Below are 18,717 nucleotides of genomic sequence, written 5' to 3' on the forward strand. Positions count from 1 at the left end.
TATATAACAATATTTGGATGATAGTTTTAATGAATCAGGAATTGTCTAAAGTTTTTTTTATTATTATTTATTAATTTTTTCAGGATTTGAAATGTGCCTTCAAAATTATCATGACGTAATATCAATACAATCCATTGGACAATATCTGAGTTTTATTTTTAAAATGTTTTTATAACAATATTTAGACAACAGTTTTAATGAATCAGGAATGAGTTTAATATTTATTGATTTATTTTTATTCGTATAATATTTTAACAATGCATCAGGAATTTGTTAAAGGTGCCTTCATAACTCATATCACAACGTGTACTGTAGCCGACCTCCATTGGAATCAATACAATGTACGATTAATTATGGGTGGGCGATGTTGACAGCAATTAATAGAATCATAATTAATAAATTCATTGATTTTCTTTATTTGATAGCAATAGTAAAATACTAAAGATATACTAAAGTGTGCCTGTGAAACAACAGACTCTACTGTATCGTATCGCCAAAGGAATCCATGCAATATACGAGTGGACAATACTGATAGAAATTAGCAGTTTGATTTTTATTTATGTTTATTTTATTTATTTTTTACATCATTATGTTAAGAATATTTGGAAAACGTGTGCCTGCAAAACTGGGCGGACAATATTAACAAAAATGAACAACTTTTTTGTTAATTTTTGTATTTTTAGTTTTATTTTTTTGCTTGATAACAATATTCAAACAATATTTTAACAAAGTATCAGGAATTTGCTGAAGTGTGCCTCCAAAACTCTACAAAACGAACCGCACTGAAGCTTATCTCTAAAGGAAGGGAGGAATCCAACAGAAAATACATAGTACAATATATTACAAGATTACAAAATTGAACAGAAATGAATACTTTGATATTTTTTCGCATCTTTTTGGCAACAATTTTCAGCCAATATTTGAACATAGAGTCAAGAAGGTGTTAAAATTTCTGTAATCTGTAATTGTCTTGGTTGTGGTTCAAGCCTCGCAAAAAAAGGACCATAAAATCAACCACAAAATCACAGAAATCTCTCGTTAATCCCTTATTTCTGTCTCTTTTGAGCTAATTTTAATCGTTTTAATTATCAACAACACACTCGACATTCTAATTTTGCGCATCTTCAAAACTATTATCTGTTTTTCCATTTATATCTCTCGTTTACAATATATACACGCAAAGACTGGGAATTTATATGGTACCAAAAGCCAGTGGGTGTGAGTTTTGGGTTGAGATCTGCTCTGTGAATACCTAATATTTGGTTTTTACGAGGTTGGCAGGGGCTCATCTCCTTTTGCCTCTACTGCCTTCATACATTATTTATAACATTGGCGCGCGCAGGGCTTTAGAAATACACTTTCAATTTACCACACATTTTCACGCCATCCGAGACCAGTGCTCAGATATTTCAGACTTGCTGACTTGCCTTGAACGATGTCAGCGGGAGTCGGCGCTGTCAGAGTTTGACCCTGTTGACCTTTGTCCTCTCTGTCTCTTCTCCAGGTCAGCAGGGGTCATGAGGGCGGCCGAGGCTCGTGGCGCTGTGAGGAGCAGCTGAGGCAGAGATGGAACCCGCCGGATCCGCGTCAACGACCTTACCAGCCACTTCCTGCTTCGCCTTGATCACCGCGGGCAACCAAACACGTACGTACACTGAGGCCGTGCCCGGATCTCAACACTACTCCCTACTTGGGCTGGGACGAGGCGCAGTTTTCACAAGACGAGATCAGGTCCACGAGAACGAGACAACACGAGATTATGTAGGTCCATGAGAACGAGACAGAGAACGAGACAAAATGAGATTATGTAGGTTCACGAGAACGAGACAAAACAAGATTAGGTCCACAAGAATGAGACAAAACAAGATTCTGTAGGTACACAAGAAAAACAAAGATTCAAGAATGAGACAAAACAAGATTGTGTAGGTACACAAGAACTAACACAAGACGAGATCAGGTCCATGAGAATGAGACAAAACGATATTAGGTCAATGAGAACGAGATAAAACGAGGTTATGTAGGTCCACGACAATGAGACAAAACGAGATTATGTAGGTCCATGAGAATGTGACAAGACAAGATCAGGTCCATGAGAATGAGACAAAATGAGATTAAAATGAGATTAAGGAGAGAGTTTAATGAGAACAGAAATGAATGAGACACAATGTAGGTATGTCCATGAGAATAAGACATGATTAAATCCACAAGAACGAGATTAAATGATAGAATTAGGGTTTACAATAACACAAAACGAGATCATGTAGGTCCACGAGAACGAGACAAAACGAGATTATGTAGGTCCACAAGAATGAGACAAAATGGGATTATGTAAATCCACAAGGACAAAACAAAACGAGATTATGTAGGTCCACGAGAACAAGACAAATCAAGATTAGGTCCACAAGAACGAGACAAAACAAAATTATGTAGGTCCACAAGAACGAGACAAGATGAGTTTAGGTTTACGAGAACGAGACAAAATGAGATTATTAAATGTTTACGAGAACGAGACAAATCAAGATTATGTAGGTCCACGAGAACGAGACAAGACGAGTTTAGGTTTATGAGAACGAGACAAAACAAGATTATGTAGGTCCACGAGAACGAGACAAAATGAGATTATTTACACGAGAATAAGACAAGTAGAGATTGTACAGGTCCACGAGAATGAGACAAGACGAGATCAGGTCCACGAGAACGAGACAAAACAAGATTAGGTCCAAGAGATTTTGACATAAATTGTAATAAATAAGTATTGCAGATCATTTCACAATTTTGACTTCTCTATTTTTATGAACTTTATGTAATTGTAGTACTGCTTTTTGCAACTACAGCTTCTCAAATTGCATAACTCACCAGCTCTTAACCCTTTTTTGTCTGAGGTAAAGGTAAATTCAGGAGGATCTTGTGGCAGTTTTGTCTTGCAAGATCTTGTGGCACGAGATTTTGTCCCATCCATATTCCTTACTTTAGTTCAGTATATAGGAGTCACACCATTTTTAGACCGTAAACACTCGTGTGCCAGTCGGATCTGATCATTGTGTATGACAGAAATCAAGTTTTATATGAGTTTTGCCTTTAGACTTTTCCGAATTTCGAGGTTCTTTATTTGAACGAATCAAAACGAAATTTGTTCCTTGAGGCCCGGTGATGAAAAGAGACAAGAACAATAATAAATAAGCAATATTAAAAGTACATTAAGAGCATTTAGCAGTTCCAATAGACAAGTACAAGTAAAAATGTGTGGCAAGATAGAGTTTCAGCCTAAGCAGGAAGTCTTCAAAACTCAACAGCCTCAGGAAAAAGGGGGGGTTAGGGGCTAGGGGCGACATTCGGTCTGATTTATAATGGTCGCTATAGCAACTTTATTATTATTATTATATTTCTGAACTTCAAAATTTCTGAACTTGAAGAAAACGCGATCTGTAATAAAGAACGGCGGTGACGTTAATTGAATTTTAAATCACGTCGAGATGCAATCATTTCATATTGTCAATGATAAACTTGGGTGTTTTTAATCAAGATGGGCTGTTTGTGTTCGTGAAAAGATTAAAAGCTGTAAAAAGATTAATTGGAAAAGTAAATAAAAATGTATTAAATCTCGAATTAATCAATGGAAGGAAAAAAAAAAAAAACATTGTCGTATTTTAAAGTGATTTTCTATAGATATTGCTTTCACTAATTAGTAAAGTATTATTGTTATATTCTTTAGTATGCTTAAATTACAAAAATAAACTGAATATCTGATTGTTTAATTTCATAGACTGTATAAATAAGTGGGCTAAGGGAGTTTGAAGTCACCCATAGTGTTCAGCTCCAGTCAAATGAAGCTCAGCGATACCGGCAGAATTTGGAACCAGGTCCACATTTGGAATTGGAATTTATTTACGGACAAAATTGCGAAATAAAAACACCAGGATCATTTTGAGCGGGTAATACGAACATTTTAGACTTTATTGATCCACAAGGGAAATTATTTGGACACAGTAACTCACTCATCACAATAAAATATAATAACAATGAGTAAAAAATATAAAAAATTTATTCTTAGTAAGTGGCAAAAAAGACAGCAAGAGACAGGTGTCGACAAAGACATAAGTATATAAATGTATCTGTACAAGTCAAAATAAAATAGAAAGATAAGTAATAAAGTAAAATCACAGGTTTATATTCCAATGTAAAGTAAACTGGAGCCAGAGTCGATGGAGCCGGAAGCGTCCCCATGAACACGAACACACACAGGCCCGTATTACATTTTTTTCTGATCGTTATAATGTGGTTTCCTCATCAAAAAACATGGACTTGTGTTTTGTTTCATTCACACATGCGCATCTCTCAAACAGAAAACACTCCACTGCTCCACTTTGTGATGTCATGTGGTGATACAGGAAGTGCTCCACTGTGTTTTTAAACTCCGTGCACCTTCACTAGAATCATTTGGATCATTTCAGCCCTGGAATTGCCGATCTCTACTGAACTGAAGGTAAAATGTAGCTGGTAACTTAAAAAAAAAATACAGCTTCATGATGTCACAAGGTGGAACAGAGCATTTTGAGCTTCGGAAATGTAGACTAATAATAAAGGGTTACTTAAACATGTGTGAATGAAACGAAACACAACTCCAGGTCTTTTTTTGAGGAGGCAACAACTTAGACAGTGCAATTAATTGAATTTTTATTGCGATTTTGATTTGTGTGTCAAACGATTTACCATCTCATATAATCCAGTTGAAACAATTTAAAGCTTAACCAAGTTTATTTTGGGATATTTTTTAATATAAGTAAGTATATTTATTATTTTTTTAAAGATAGAGATTGTAGAACAGCTGGATATATTGTTTATTTTGGATACATTTATGTTTTTCTATGCCTTATTTCACGTTCAAACTATATTTTATTCATTTTTTTTTTTGTTTTATACATCGCAAAACTGCTCTAAGGTTCAATTTGAAAGTTTTGCGTAAATTATCAATAACAAAGTGTTTTTTTAAGAAAGCAATGCTGAATAAATGGATCGTGTAACTTAAAAAAATATTGTTTGAGTTAATTATGATTTCAATATTGACCAAAATAATCGTGATAGTGATTTTTTTCCATAATCGAGCAGCTCTAGTAACAACATTATAACATGACTTAAACTTCACAAGAGGCATTTTGGGTTTAAGTTAACGCTTTATAAACACCTTTGTTCAGCCCAAACCATTTCCTGTGTAATTTTCTATAGTGGGGGAGATACAGCTCAGCAGATGTGACGCTTTTATGACATTTCACTCGGTTACGAATGAGGCGATTGAGACGTAAAACTCACTCCGTTCTCACTGTTGATTTTCGCTCATAAAACGCCTGATTTCCCAAAGTGTCTGAACGCCACGCCAAAGATCAGATGATGAACATTACTTATGCATCAGGAACAACAGGGGCCCACAGCGCAATTACAGCCCTCTCTGTCTCTCCTCTCTCTCCGCTCTCCAATCCGAGACGATCAGTGTCTACAGTCAAATTTAAGCCCACGCCATGACTCATGATGGGCCACAATCAGCTGTTATTGAGAAACAGGCTCTCCGAAGTGTATGGGTCCAACGGGGATGCAAGATTAATCGCGGCTGAATTGAAATTTGAGTGGACGCAATTGATAAATCGTGAAAGGGGACTGAAAATGCTAAAAATCAACTCAAAACAAAAGTCGTTTCTGGTGTTTTTATGATTCTCGATACGAAGGAACAGCCTCGATACTCGATACAGATTTTTTTTATCACTTTATTTATTTTTTTGCACTTTTAGAAACACTTTTAGACACTCATTTTCAGCATAAAACTATTGGCAAATCCTGAAGTAAGTACTGCATTCAGCTCATATTTCAGTCTTTTTGTCAATTCTCCTGGACGAGTTTCAAATGTGAACTCAGAACAGAATCTTAATATTTTAAAACTTAATATTAAAATCTAAAAAGTAAAATGTGGGTCTTAAAGCTGCACTGTGTAACTTTTTGGTTGGGGTTCCGTTGCCATTATAGGTGTCCAAAAATATCAAAATATCGATATATCGTATCGTTTAATGTGATGATATTGGGGACTGAGTATTTTTTGGCATATTTAACTATATTATTTTGTTTCAGCGCTACAGTTTTGTTGCTTGTTTAGACGAAGAAAACTCGTTTATGCGACAAATGTGATATTTTCACGTTTTGATGATTAAAATATTCGTGTTTCATATGAATTTTGCACAAGAAGTGGTTTAACAAAGACTTTTAGTATCACAGCCATGATTTAGACTTTTTTTTTATTGAACCGTATCAAATCCATTTGAAATATATCGTATTGAACCGAAAGTGTATCGAGATATGTATCGTATCGGCAACTTCTTAATGATACCCAACACTAGTCCCAATCTTGTTTCTATGGTTATGTCACTGCTCTGCTTCAAATGTTCCACAGTTTGACATTAAATAAATCTAGTTTGCATATATTAAATTGCATTAAATTGGTTTTATAGCTCAAAAATCCATCGAAAAAACGTATTCTGACCTTGATTGGGGTCGCCTCTCCACAGATTTGACCTGTAACTTTTGTTTTTTTCTTATTTTTAAAGGCGCAAGGTGCAGTTTTTCTGGCAGAGTGTCCGTCAAATGCTTTTTTCCTCCATGCAGATGTTGGTGCTTTGTCTGGAATGTTTCACAGTATGACATAAATAAACCAAAACTAGACCAAGTTACAGGCCAGATCTGTGGAGAGGCGATCCCGCTCAGTCAGAATACCTGTTTTTCAAGGTATTTTTGAGCCAAGTTAGAGCTGTTTAATGTCATACTGTGGAAAATTCCAGGCACAGCAATGACATCTCCATAGAAACAAGCAAGTGACAGGCCCCCAAACAAAAAGTTACAGAGTTCACCTTTTAATTTGAGTGATTTAGACTTCGCTATATATAATTTTTTGCCGTGTTTATGCTAAAAAGCTACGCACTGTGGCTTTAACATCACCCCAATGACATCGGGAGAACATTCGGCAGAGCCCTCGAGAAGGTTCACTCATCAAAACGTCAACCGCCGACACTAAAAATTCAAAGACGTGCTCCTCTCTCGAGTATTAAGCTGTTTTCCTTCTCGATGTAAAAATAATGTAAAGTAGGAGTGGAGCAGCTTTTGTCACCCGGCTGACAGCTCATTGAGATTCAGCGCGGGCCCTTCACAGCTCCGCTAAATTCCCGCTCACCTCTTCGCCTTGACACGGGGCTACAGTGGTGTGGCAGGAGCGCGCCGACCCCATAGAAGTCAATTACCCCGACAGGCAGGAGTGGGACAGGGGCTTTTAAAGAGGCTGCTGCGTCAGCGCTTTCAGCTCGCACATAAACAAGCCACGATTCAACCAATGCCGGGGCTTCGAGAGAGGAAACGGTGAGATGGCGGGAGGAGAGAGCGAGCACGATGTGAAAATATTAAGCTTGATTTCAATTTTCAGTACAGATTTCAATACTATAATGTAAAAAAACACTTTCTTTACAAACTGGAATATAATTTTCAGCTCAAAACCAAAGGAGTTTCTAATGTGTTCATGATATAAAAATGTCTGACTTGAACAGGATTGATACTTGATACAGATTTTGATATCACAACGATAAAAAAACTAAACAAAAAAGACACGTTTCAACCAATGCTGAGGCTTCGAGATGGGAAACGGTGAGATGGCGGGAGGAGAGAGCGAGCACGATGTGAAAATATTAAGCTTGATTTCAATTTTCAGTACAGATTTCAATACTATAATGTAAAAAAACACTTTCTTTACAAACTGGAATATTATTTTCAGCTCAAAACCGTAGTAGTTTCTAATGTTTTCATGATATAAAAATGTCGAACTTCTATGTCCTGGCTAAAACCACAACCCTCCTACTAAAGAAAACTGGTGGGAAAGGGTTAAAGATGCAATGGAAATGGAGAGAGTAACACCAAGACTGTGATTTAAAATGAAGGAATTTGAGGAGTTATGGGCACATGTAATTCAAGAAGCAAGATGATATGGAAAAAAATTAAACATTTTTAGAGTTATTTGCACGATCAGTTTTACCTTCTATTTTTGTCACAAATATTACAATATTAAAAAGGAAAAAGCACAATATTTGATACCAATTTTGATACCAAATGATAAAACTTCCACTTTTTTAAGACAATAGAATTTGATTTTTACATTTATATAAAACACAATTTCTCGAAGTTTCTAAGACAAAATCTCCATACGTGATATAGTGTTGGGCAGTATCCAAATTTTGATACCGTTAAACCTTCTTAGGATTTTGGTAAACTACAAAGCCGCACCTCTATACGGTCTATGGATATGACCCTCAGACTTATAATCTCTGAAAAGTTTCACATGAACCATCTTCAACGCGCACAGATCAGACTCACCATCAGCAGCACATCGTCTGTCACAGAAAAAACACTCATATTCCACTGAGTCGTGTCCTTTAGTCCCACAGAAGCTGAACCACAAGGAAAGAGCTGTTTTGATCAGCGCTTTATAGTTTATGCAAATGAGTCATGTGGTTTGAAGTTTAGTTTCTGTAAAACGTAAACAAATGTGCCCCTGAAGCTAAAATGTTGCCAAATTGCAGAAGTACTAGTATTTTTTTTGGGGGGGACCAACTCGCTCGCGGTCAGACTTGCCGTTTTGTCTTGGTCTCTTTTATGAGCGTCACATGACAACGGAACGAAACTAATCAAACGTCATCTTCCCACGCAGTTAAAAGAAACATTATAGACACTATTAGTTTAAATCATGACAGCATTAAATTGAAAATACAATACAATTTAGGTATCAATAAATTATAATGTTATATTATGTCCTTATGCACTGCAGACTGATATCGTTGCTACTTTTTGATACCGCGGGATACAGTAATACCCTATTACTGCCCCACCCTAACATGATACCAATTCCATGACTACCATGATAATTAAACACCTTTTTTAGACAATAGAATATAATTTTCAAAACAAAATGCTACATACGTATATCCATGTAATCTTATACTAACTGAGATATCAGTGGGTTTCAGAATGATGAAAATTTTAAACAAAATATGACATTATTTAAATGGGAACAGCTCAAAATGTTGCTTATCACAGGAAGCTAAAACCTTTGTATAGATCCAGACCATGTTAAAACTGTTCAGGAAAGTCCAAGTTTTTACCCAATACTGATACTTGTTCAAACGAGTATCTAGTTTTGATATCACAGTATATTTAATCTCGATTAATACGTTTTATGCTTTAATTTCTTCGACAAACCCACTGCAGAGCAAATGGACCGAATCTGAAACAGTATTCAGAGTGAAGCCTGTCTTGTTTTTTTTTTTCTGCTTTGGAGATTTTGCTTTGTGAATGTGAGGAGCCCGGCACTAATTAACCTATTAATCATGTTGGTGCGTGCCAGATGTCTCTTCCTCCTCCTCCTCTTCCTCCTCCTCCTCTTCATCATTGGGCGTTTCATGGGACCTCTACACGATCAGGGCGGGGCGATGGGATGAACTCAGACCGTGACTTCACACAGGGAGGTCGCGTTTTTACAATGGGCCTGTTACGATAATGGATTTCAAAGTGTGACGCATCGCCGGAGAAAATAAACACGACAATACTGAAACTAATTTGTTATTAACACTAAAACTAAAACGAAAAAGCATCATTATCCTCAAAAACATCTTCAAAATGTACAGTATTGCTGAAAAACCTGCGCTAAATTAAAGATTTAAAGGTGAACTATAACGAGAGAGACAAGCACTACGCTACTTTACAGTTCAGATCTGTGGAGAGGCGTCCCTGCTCACAGAAGGATTTTAGGTATTTTGGGCGATAAAAACATAAAATAAAATAATAAAAGCTAGATAGATGTGTTTAATGTCACGCCATGGGGCATTCCAGGCAAAACAATAACATCTCCATGAAGAAAAGCTGATGATATGATTGTATTTGTTGTGTCTGTGCACGTAAATCTTGTCTTTTCTTGGACTTTAATGTCTGTCCTGTTTTGTCTACGCACGGGACAGAGAGAAACGTATTACTAGTGCATTTGAAGAAAGTGACAATAAAGCTAATTTTGAACTTTAAAATTTTGAACTTTGAAACTTTTTCTCAGTAAATGCTGCAGTGAGTTTTGTCCTTTTGTTCTTAAAATATTCATATTTACACACTCTTCATGATCCTGGAGTTTTTATGTCTCTGTTTTGTCCAGAAATAAATTCCTTTTCCTAATATGGAACTGTCATGGTTTAGTTTTGGTTTAGTTCAGGGTTTAGTCCTGGTTTAGACCTTGTTTTAGTCTTGGTTTAGTCCTGGCTTTGTCCTGGTTTAGTCCTGGTTTAGTTTTGGTTTAGTTCAGGTTTAGTCCTGGTTTAGACCTTGTTTTAATCCTGGTTTAATGATTATTTAGTCCTGGTTTAATCCTGGTCTAGTCCTGGTCTAGTCCTGGTCTAGCCCTGATTTAGTCCTGGGTTAGAGCTTATTTAGTCCTGGTTTAGTCCTGGCTTTGCCCTGGTTTAGTTCAAGTTTAGTCCTGGTTTAGACCTTGTTTTAGTCCTGGGTTAGTGCTTACTTAGTCCTGGTTTAGTCCTGGTTTAGGTTTGGTTTAGTTCAAGTTTAGTCCTGGTTTAGACCTTGTTTTATTCCTGGGTTAGTTTTGGTTTAGACCAGATTTTGTCTTTTGTTTTAGTCCTGGTCTAGCCCTGATTTAGTCCTGGGTTAGAGCTTATTTAGTCCTGGTTTAGTCCTGGCTTTGCCCTGGTTTAGTTCAAGTTTAGTCCTGGTCTAGCCCTGATTTAGTCCTGGGTTAGAGCTTATTTAGTTCTGGTTTAGTCCTGGTTTAGTTTTGGTTTAGTTCAGGTTTAGTCCTGGTTTAGACCTTGTTTTAGTCCTGGGTTAGTGCTTATTTAGTCCTGGTTTAATCCTGGTCTAGTCCTGGTCCAGCCCTGATTTAGTCCTGGGTTAGAGTTTATTTAGTCCTGGCTTTGTCCTGGTTTAGTTCTGGTTTAGTCCTGGTTTAGTTTTGATTTAGTTCAGGTTTAGTCCTGGTTTAGACCTTGTTTTAGACCTGGGTTAGTGCTTACTTAGCCCTGGTTTAGTCCTGGTTTAGTTTTGGTTTAGACCAGATTTTGTCTTTTGTTTTAGTCCTGGTCTAGCCCTGATTTAGTCCTGGTTTAGTCCTGGCCTTGTCCTGGTTTAGTTCTGGTTTAGGACCTGGTTCAGCATGACATGAATTAATACTCAGATAGTCCATGTTTAAATCTGGTTTAGTCCTGGATTTAGATCTTGGTTTAGACCTGGTTTAGTTGAAGAAGTTGACCATAAAGCTCACTTTTAATTTTAAACCCACTCTTCATGATCCTGGAGGTTTTATTTCTCTATTTTGTCGGTAAATAAATTCCTTTTCCTCGTGTGGAACTGCCTCCAAATTTGCTTCTGTAACCACTTGCGTCGTTTTCAGACCTTTCACCAAAAAAGTGACTTTAGTGCACCTAAAAAAAAAAGTACCGCCAATTGAAGTATGCTGACTCCTCATCCCTTTATGTTTTATTCAGCACGTTGGGAACTGGCTTATTACATAAACCTGGAGCAGCTCTACTTGCTTTGCCCGTGTCACGCAACGAACGCCTAAATTACCAAAACCTCCTCCTCCTCTTCTTCTTTCTCTTCTTCTTCTGAGAAAGCCGATATCTGTGCGTCAGCCCCTGTTTCTCCCGAGAGCCCACACGTTTCAGAGGGTTTTCAAAATGTCTTCGTCGTCTTCTTCTCCTTCTTCTTTTTTGCTGCATCTTGTCCAATCAGGCCCATTGTTGTGAACAGAGCAGCTGCAGCCCCGCAAAGCCGACAAGTGAATGCGCTTCTGTCACCCTTTCCCGCGATTTCCCGGTCCCTTCTTTGGTGTCCATTTTGGATTTTTTGCGGAGATTCAAATATTCTAAATGGCGTCTCTATTATGTTAACGTGTTTATTCAGTTTCTGGCTTCCTTTTACATTGTGGTTTGTCCAGTAATGATTTAAATACACGGGTAAATGGGTTGGTGATTGCACTTTGTGTGTGGGATTTCTGGTTTAGTTTGATTAAATGGACAAGTTTGCCAGTACCAAGCCCAGATAAATGCAAAGAAATGTCAGTAAGTTTGAGCTGGAAGAGGAAAAAGTGCCCGAAATTGCCCTGAAACTAGTGAAGATACTGAAAAAAGATAAATAACAAATCACAGATAGTTTTAGAGTGATCTATATGGAACATGATTCGATGGAAAAAGAATTAAAACCACACTTCGGAACATTCTTCACGGAGAAGGAGGAGTCTATTTTTTTGGGCTAAAATGTTCCTCAGAATGTACTGGCTTTAAAAAAAACTACAAAATTTTGGTGTTGAAGAAAACAAAACATTTTTATCCGAGTTCGTATTGTGAGGACACTTAACGCTTTCAAAAATGTTAAGTTCAAAAACAGAAAAAATAGTGCACTTCAGATAAAACCCAGGATTTGAACATCAGAAATATGAACAAAATGCTACACTACGCGAAATTGACTCTTGTGAGCTTGAAGTCGTGTTATGATGTTGTTAACTCATCAAAAACAAACCTGGAGTTGTGTTTTGTTTTCTTCACACTTGAGGAATCCTTTATTATGAGTTTCAGGGTTCCCGCGGTCATGGAAATCCTGGAAAAGTCATGGAATTTTAGTATCTCTTTCACGCAACTACAGCGTTCTGTTAACTTATCATCAGGCTATTATGATTATTTCCAAACGTGCCTTTTGTTTTAAAAAGACGACAATAAATGCACTGACAGTATTTTGAATGTTAAAAAACTAAAATACCAAACTATAAGGTGAGTGGAAAGGGTTAACATTTCATATTTAGCCCTAAAAGCCTGATCAGTTCTACACATGTAGGCGCTGTAAAGTCATGGAAAGTCACTTTAGGTCTTGAAAAAGTCAAGCCTGATTTATCAGCCGGTTTCACTTTGAGGAAACCGTCTGACCTCGCAGCAAATCCCGTAGGAAGAAGGGCAATAACGTCTTTCCTCTTGATAAAATTCACCAATTATTCTCTTTGTTTCGGCTTTAAATCCTCGATATCGGGAATCGTTGCCAACACAGAATGTCTGTCTTCGTCTATGTCCATCTCGACTGCTTTGTTTGCTGTTGTGCTGCACCACAAAAGGGACCCAGACAGACGCTTGAGTTTGACGTCACGGCCTCACAGCTCTTCTCTGATTGGCCGGTGCGCGATCTACAACTTCCGGGGTTCTTGCAAAACCGTCTAGTGTATTCCGATTCCTGACCTAGTCGCTGGCAAGAAATGAAATTGAGCAGAGGCACTAGGTGGTGCCAGCCTGGCTAGAAAAAGTCATGGAAAAGTTTTGAAATTTTGTCAGTGAAAAAGTGGAATCCCTGTAGTTTGTTTACATCTCCAAAGCTTAAAATACTCTGTTCACCTTTATCATGAAGGTGAAGGTCATGAAGCTGTACTTTTTAACTTAACAGCTCCTTTTACCTTTTTGTTCAGTAGAAATCGGCAACTCCAGCTCTGAAATTATCCAAATGATTCTAGTGAAGGTGTGTGGAATCTTAAAACATTACAGAGCACTTCCTGTATGACCACATGACATCACAAGGTGGAACAGTGTTTTCTAGTATTTAAATATGCAGGATTTGTGCGTTAAACATGTGAGAATGAAGCAAAACACACTCCAGGTCTGTTTGTGACGAGGAAAAATGATAACAGAGATCAGAAAATAGCGTAATCAAAAACTCGATTCTTATCTGTTTTTTTTTGGTTTTTTTTCTTGTCTGTAGGTTCTCTGCGCTCGTCGTCACCTCCCACTAAACGTTTGCGATGAGAATGTCCGATTCGGTCGACTGTGAAACGATGAAGGTTTCCGAGGACCGAGTCTCGTCCCCCAAAGACAACAGCGCCCCCACCAGGCCAGACCACAGCGCCCCCTCCAGGCCAGAGCACGCCGCTGACAGCCAGAGTGTGAGCCGCGATGAGCACGGCCCCAACAACAAGAGGGACCCGCAGGTAAACGCACGTGAAACACAAGCACGGGGAAATAATATGAGACCACTGCAAGACTAACACATGGTCTGGGTTTAGTCCAGGTTTAGACCGGGTTTAGACCGGGTTTTTAGTCCGGGTTTGGACCGGGTTTAGACCTTGTTTTTGTCCTGGTCTAGCTTTGATTTAGTGCTGGGTTAGTGTTTATTTATCCTAGTTTAGTCCTGGTTTAGTTTTGGTTTGGTTTTGGTTTAGTTCAGGTTTAGACCGGATTTTGCCCTTGTTTTAGTCCTGGCTTAGTCCTGGTTTAGGCCTGGTTTTTACCTAGTTCAGCATGACATGAATTAATACTCAGATAGTTATTTTTTTTAGATCTGGTTCAGTCCTGGTTTAGTCCTTCTTTAGTCCTGGTTTAGTTTTGGTTTAGACCGGGTTTAGACCTTGTTTTAGTCCTGGTCTAGCCCTGGTTTAATCCTGTGTTAGAGGTTATTTAGTCCTGGTTTAGTTTTGGTTTAGACTGGATTTTGCCCTTGTTTTACTCCTGGTCTAGCCCTGATTTAGTCCTGGGTTGGTGCTTATTCAGTCCTGGTTTAGTCCTAGTTTAGTCCTGGTTTAGTCCTGGTTTAGTCCTAGTTTAGTCCTTGTTTAGTTTTGGTTTAGACCAGATTTTGCCCTTGTTTCCGTCCTGCTGTAGCCCTGATTTAGTCCTGGGTTAGTGTTTATTTAATCCTGGTTTAGTCCTAATTTAGTTTTGGTTTAGTTCAGGATTAGACCAGATTTTGCCATTGTTTTAGTCCTGGCTTAGACCTGGTTTAGGCCCGGATTGGACCAACTGTTCCTGACAGCATGACATGAATTAATACTCATATAGTTCATGTTTAGATCTGGTTTGGTCCTGGTTTAGTGCTTGGTTTAGATCTTGGTTTAGACTTGCTTCAGACTTTGGTTTAGTCTTAGTTTAGTACTAGTTCAGTCCTAGTTCTGCATGGTTTAGCACTGGTAGTAATTTGGTCCATTTTTAGTCCTGGTTTAGTCCTGGTTTAGACCTGGTTCATATGTAGTTTGACATGGTTTATATTTAGTCGTGGTTTAGGGTTTATTTAGTCCAGATTTAGACTTGGTTTAATGTTCAAGACCTGGTTTAGTTGTATAATTATTCAAGATTTTTTCAAACTTTTAACTTTTCTGATAAAAAAAAAAAAGTGGGTGGATGGGTTAAAATATCTTGACTAAAATCTTTAAAACTGACAGAGCACTCGTCTTGCTCTGGACCAGCTCATGATTGTCTCCCATTTTAACGACACGGTCTATGGTAAAAAAGTACGATAAGACATTTAACCGACACTGTCCTGAGACTCGTGTCAAAATGTGAAAAATCCAGCCCCAAAATTGCAGTGGTCTCCAATTTTACCCCACGTATTTTTGACATATTCATGAGCTGAAATGTGACAAATGACTGTGAGCGCGGGCAGGTAACAGCATGTGAAGTCCAAGTCTGGGAAATGTATGAGACCACTGCAAAACTAACCCCCGGGCTTGGTTTAGTCCAGGTTTAGACCGAGTATGTAGACCTTGTTTTAGTCCTGGTTCAATCCTGGTTTAGGCTTGGTTTTGACCAAGTTTAAATCTTGGTTTTAGTCCTGGTTTAGTCTTGTTGTAGTCCAGATTTAGACCAGTTTTAGGCCTTGGGTTAGACCGTGGTTAAGACCTGGTTCAGTCCTAGTTTAGTCTTGGTTTAGTCCTGGTTTAGGCTTATTGTAGTCCAGGTTTAGACAAGGCTTAGACCAGGTTTAGACCTTGGTTTAGACCATGGTTAAGTCCTGGTTCAGTCCTGGTTCAGTCCTAATTCTCCATGGCTTAATACTGGTAATAATTTAGTCCATGTTTCGTCCTGGTTCAGTCGCGGTTTAGGTTTGGTTTCGACCAGGTTTAGACCTTGGTTTTAGTCTTTGTTTAGTTTTGCTGTAATCCAGGTTTAGACATGGTTTAGACCAGGTTTAGACCTTGGGTTAGACCATGGTTAAGTCCTGGTGTAGTCCTGGTTCAGTACTGGTTCAGCCCTATTTTAGACCTGGTTTTGACCAGGTTTAGACATTGGTTTTAGTCCTAGTTTAGTTTTGCTGCAGTTCAGGTTTAGACAAGTTTTAGACTTGTTTTAGTCCTGGTTTAGTCCTGGTTCAGTCTTGGTTCAGGCTTGATTTTGACTGGGTTTAGACCTTAGTTTTAGTCCTGGTTTAGTTTTGCTGTAGTCCAGGTTTAGACAAGTTTTAGACCAGGTTTAGACAATGGTTAAGTCCCGGTTCAGTCGTGGTTTAGGTTTGGTTTTGACAGGTTTAGACCTTGGTTTTAGTCTTTGTTTAGTTTTGCTGTAGTCCAGGTTTAGACAAGTTTTAGACCAGGTTTAGACAATGGTTAAGTCCTGGTCCAGCCCTAATTCTCCATGGCTTAGTACTGGTAGAAATTTAGTCCAGGTTCAGTCCTGGTTCAGTCCTGGTTCAGTCCAGGTTTAGACTTTTGGTTTTAGCCTTGGTTTAGTTTTGGTGTAGTCAAGGTTTAGATAAGGTTTAGACCAGGGGTAAGTCCTGTTGTAGTCCAGGTTCAGTCCTGGTTCAGTCTTGGTTTGGTGTTGGTTTCGACTGGGTTTAGACCTTGGTTTTAGTCCTGGTTTAGTTTTGCTGTTGTTCAGGTTTAGACAAGGTTTAGACCAGGTTTAGACCTTGAGTTAGATGGTTAAATCCTGGTTCAGTCCTTGGTTCAGCCCTAATTTTCCATGTCTTAGCACTGTTAGTAATTCAGTCCAGGTTTTGTCCATGTTCAGTCCTGGTTCAGTCCTGATTTAGTCCCGGTTTAGACCCGGTTTTGACGATACGGTCTATGGTAAAAAGTACGATGAGACATTTAACAGACACTGTCCTGAGACTCTTGTCAAAATGTGAAAAATCCAACCACAAAACTGCAGTGGTCTCCTGTTTTTTTTCCACGTATTTTTGACATATTCATGAGCTACAATCTGTCAAATGACTGTTAGCGCGAGCTCAACCGCCGCTAATTAGCAAACTTGGGGTTGTCACGACGATCGGACTTGGCGTTGAGGTGAGGACAACTGACATCCCCTACCAAACATTTTCTACTTTTTCGCTCGCGTCTTCTCCCGTGGAAAATTCACTAAGTGTCAGTGAACGTCTCAGATGCCTTTAGGGACTTCCTGTCACCCGCGGCGTTGTGAGATGATTTCCCAGAATGCTCGGGCCAGCTCAATTGTTCCTGACTACACGAATATAATCTGCAAATAATAATGGCTGGTTTGGAGGTCATTTAAACAAAAAACTCTGCCAAAGTTTGAGTGGGATTGTGTTAGCGTAGCATAATTTAATTGGAAGTTATTATGAGTTTTTTTTTTCTTTTTACAACTAACTGGCTAACTATGCCACGATACGCAAAAGTTTGAGAAGTAAGAACGAGGAAAACGCTGTTAGCTACAATGTCAGTTATTATTTTTTGGGTTGAATGTTCGCGGATATAGACCAGTAATGAGCAAATGACAAAAATATGCAAATTTTTATGCCAATCTGGGTCACTTTTTCTTTTTTAAAATCCATATTTTAGAGAGATTTTTTTTACAAAATTTACTTATATTTATAATTTTTTTGGTTTAGTATTTTCATTTTTGCACTATTGTGAAATATTTTAAAATAGGTTTATATGTCTGTTAAAAAGAGGAGCACAACTGTATATTTTAAGCATTGCGAGATTGAACTGCGCTGCCTTTGTGGAGGCCAAACTCCAACAATTGTTATAGTATATATTTAGATTTTTTACATTTCTTTCTATGTTTTTTTCAATTTTGCCAGTGCTCCTTAAATCGGTAAACATATTTTTAGGATGATTATTCTCAGATACAGGCCAGTAATGAGCTAATTACAAAAATATGTAAATTGTTATGTCTATCTGGGTCACTTTTTCTTTTTTTAATCCATATTTTAAGAGATTCTGCACCACTTCAAAAGTAGTACAACATTTACTCTTATTTATATTTTTTTATTTTAGTATTTTTATTTTTACACTATTGTGAAATATTTTAAAATAAGTGTGTACGTCTTTTAAAATGAGAAGATCTTGAGTTTGCGTTTAAGTCTTTATCATTGCGAGATTGAACCGCTGCCTTTGTGGAGGTTGAACGTTACTCTACCTCCAACAACTGTTATCGTACATATTTATATTTCTTAATTTTCACATTTTTTTTGCCCTTCTTCTGTCTTTCTCTTCTTAGATACACAGAGAAATCCCATTAGGTCACATCTGTTAATGAATTTAATCTCTGTGTTATTTTCATCTTTTACACCTGGGACATAACAACATTTGCTCGTGTTAATTTAGCAATTAAATTAAAACAAGCATGGACCACTTCCAATGGAAAAAAATACGCAAAATAATCAGAAAACATGGCGTCCTTTTTTATTATTATTATTTTATTACGTCTACTAGATGTCCTGGTTAGTTTTGTATTTTTTTATGCTTTGATGGTATTTTTTTTTAACTTTTTTGTGTGTTTGTTTTACTCTACTTTATGTGTTTATTAGTGGACCCAAGAACTCACAGTTTTACAACAAAAATCTGCGTTTTAACATAAATTTTAGCTGCTCTCATCTGTAAATAATAAATAATAAAGTCCTATAGAAAGTTATAATGTCATTTGAAACTCCCAG

At 37.7% G+C, this 18,717-nt stretch overlaps 1 protein-coding gene across 3 annotated transcripts in view; it reads left to right on the top strand.

Moving 5' to 3' along the window:
- Nucleotides 1-18,717, top strand: part of LOC110173254 (R3H domain-containing protein 1-like) — a 153,935-nt gene that overhangs the window by 13,763 nt on the left and 121,455 nt on the right. For all 3 annotated transcript variants that reach the window (XR_008633441.1, XM_055163504.1, XM_055163511.1), the window contains exons 2-3: nucleotides 1,505-1,645; nucleotides 13,810-14,035. Coding sequence is in view for 2 of the 3 variants with exons in the window: in XM_055163504.1 (XP_055019479.1) it covers nucleotides 13,850-14,035 (186 nt within the window). In the remaining variant the exon portion in view is untranslated. The remainder of the gene's footprint in view (nucleotides 1-1,504; nucleotides 1,646-13,809; nucleotides 14,036-18,717) is intronic.

Source organism: Boleophthalmus pectinirostris, unplaced genomic scaffold, assembly GCF_026225935.1.
Source record: "Boleophthalmus pectinirostris isolate CB_2022bp ecotype Guang Dong unplaced genomic scaffold, ASM2622593v1 HiC_scaffold_11, whole genome shotgun sequence".
NCBI lineage: Eukaryota > Metazoa > Chordata > Actinopteri > Gobiiformes > Gobiidae > Boleophthalmus > Boleophthalmus pectinirostris.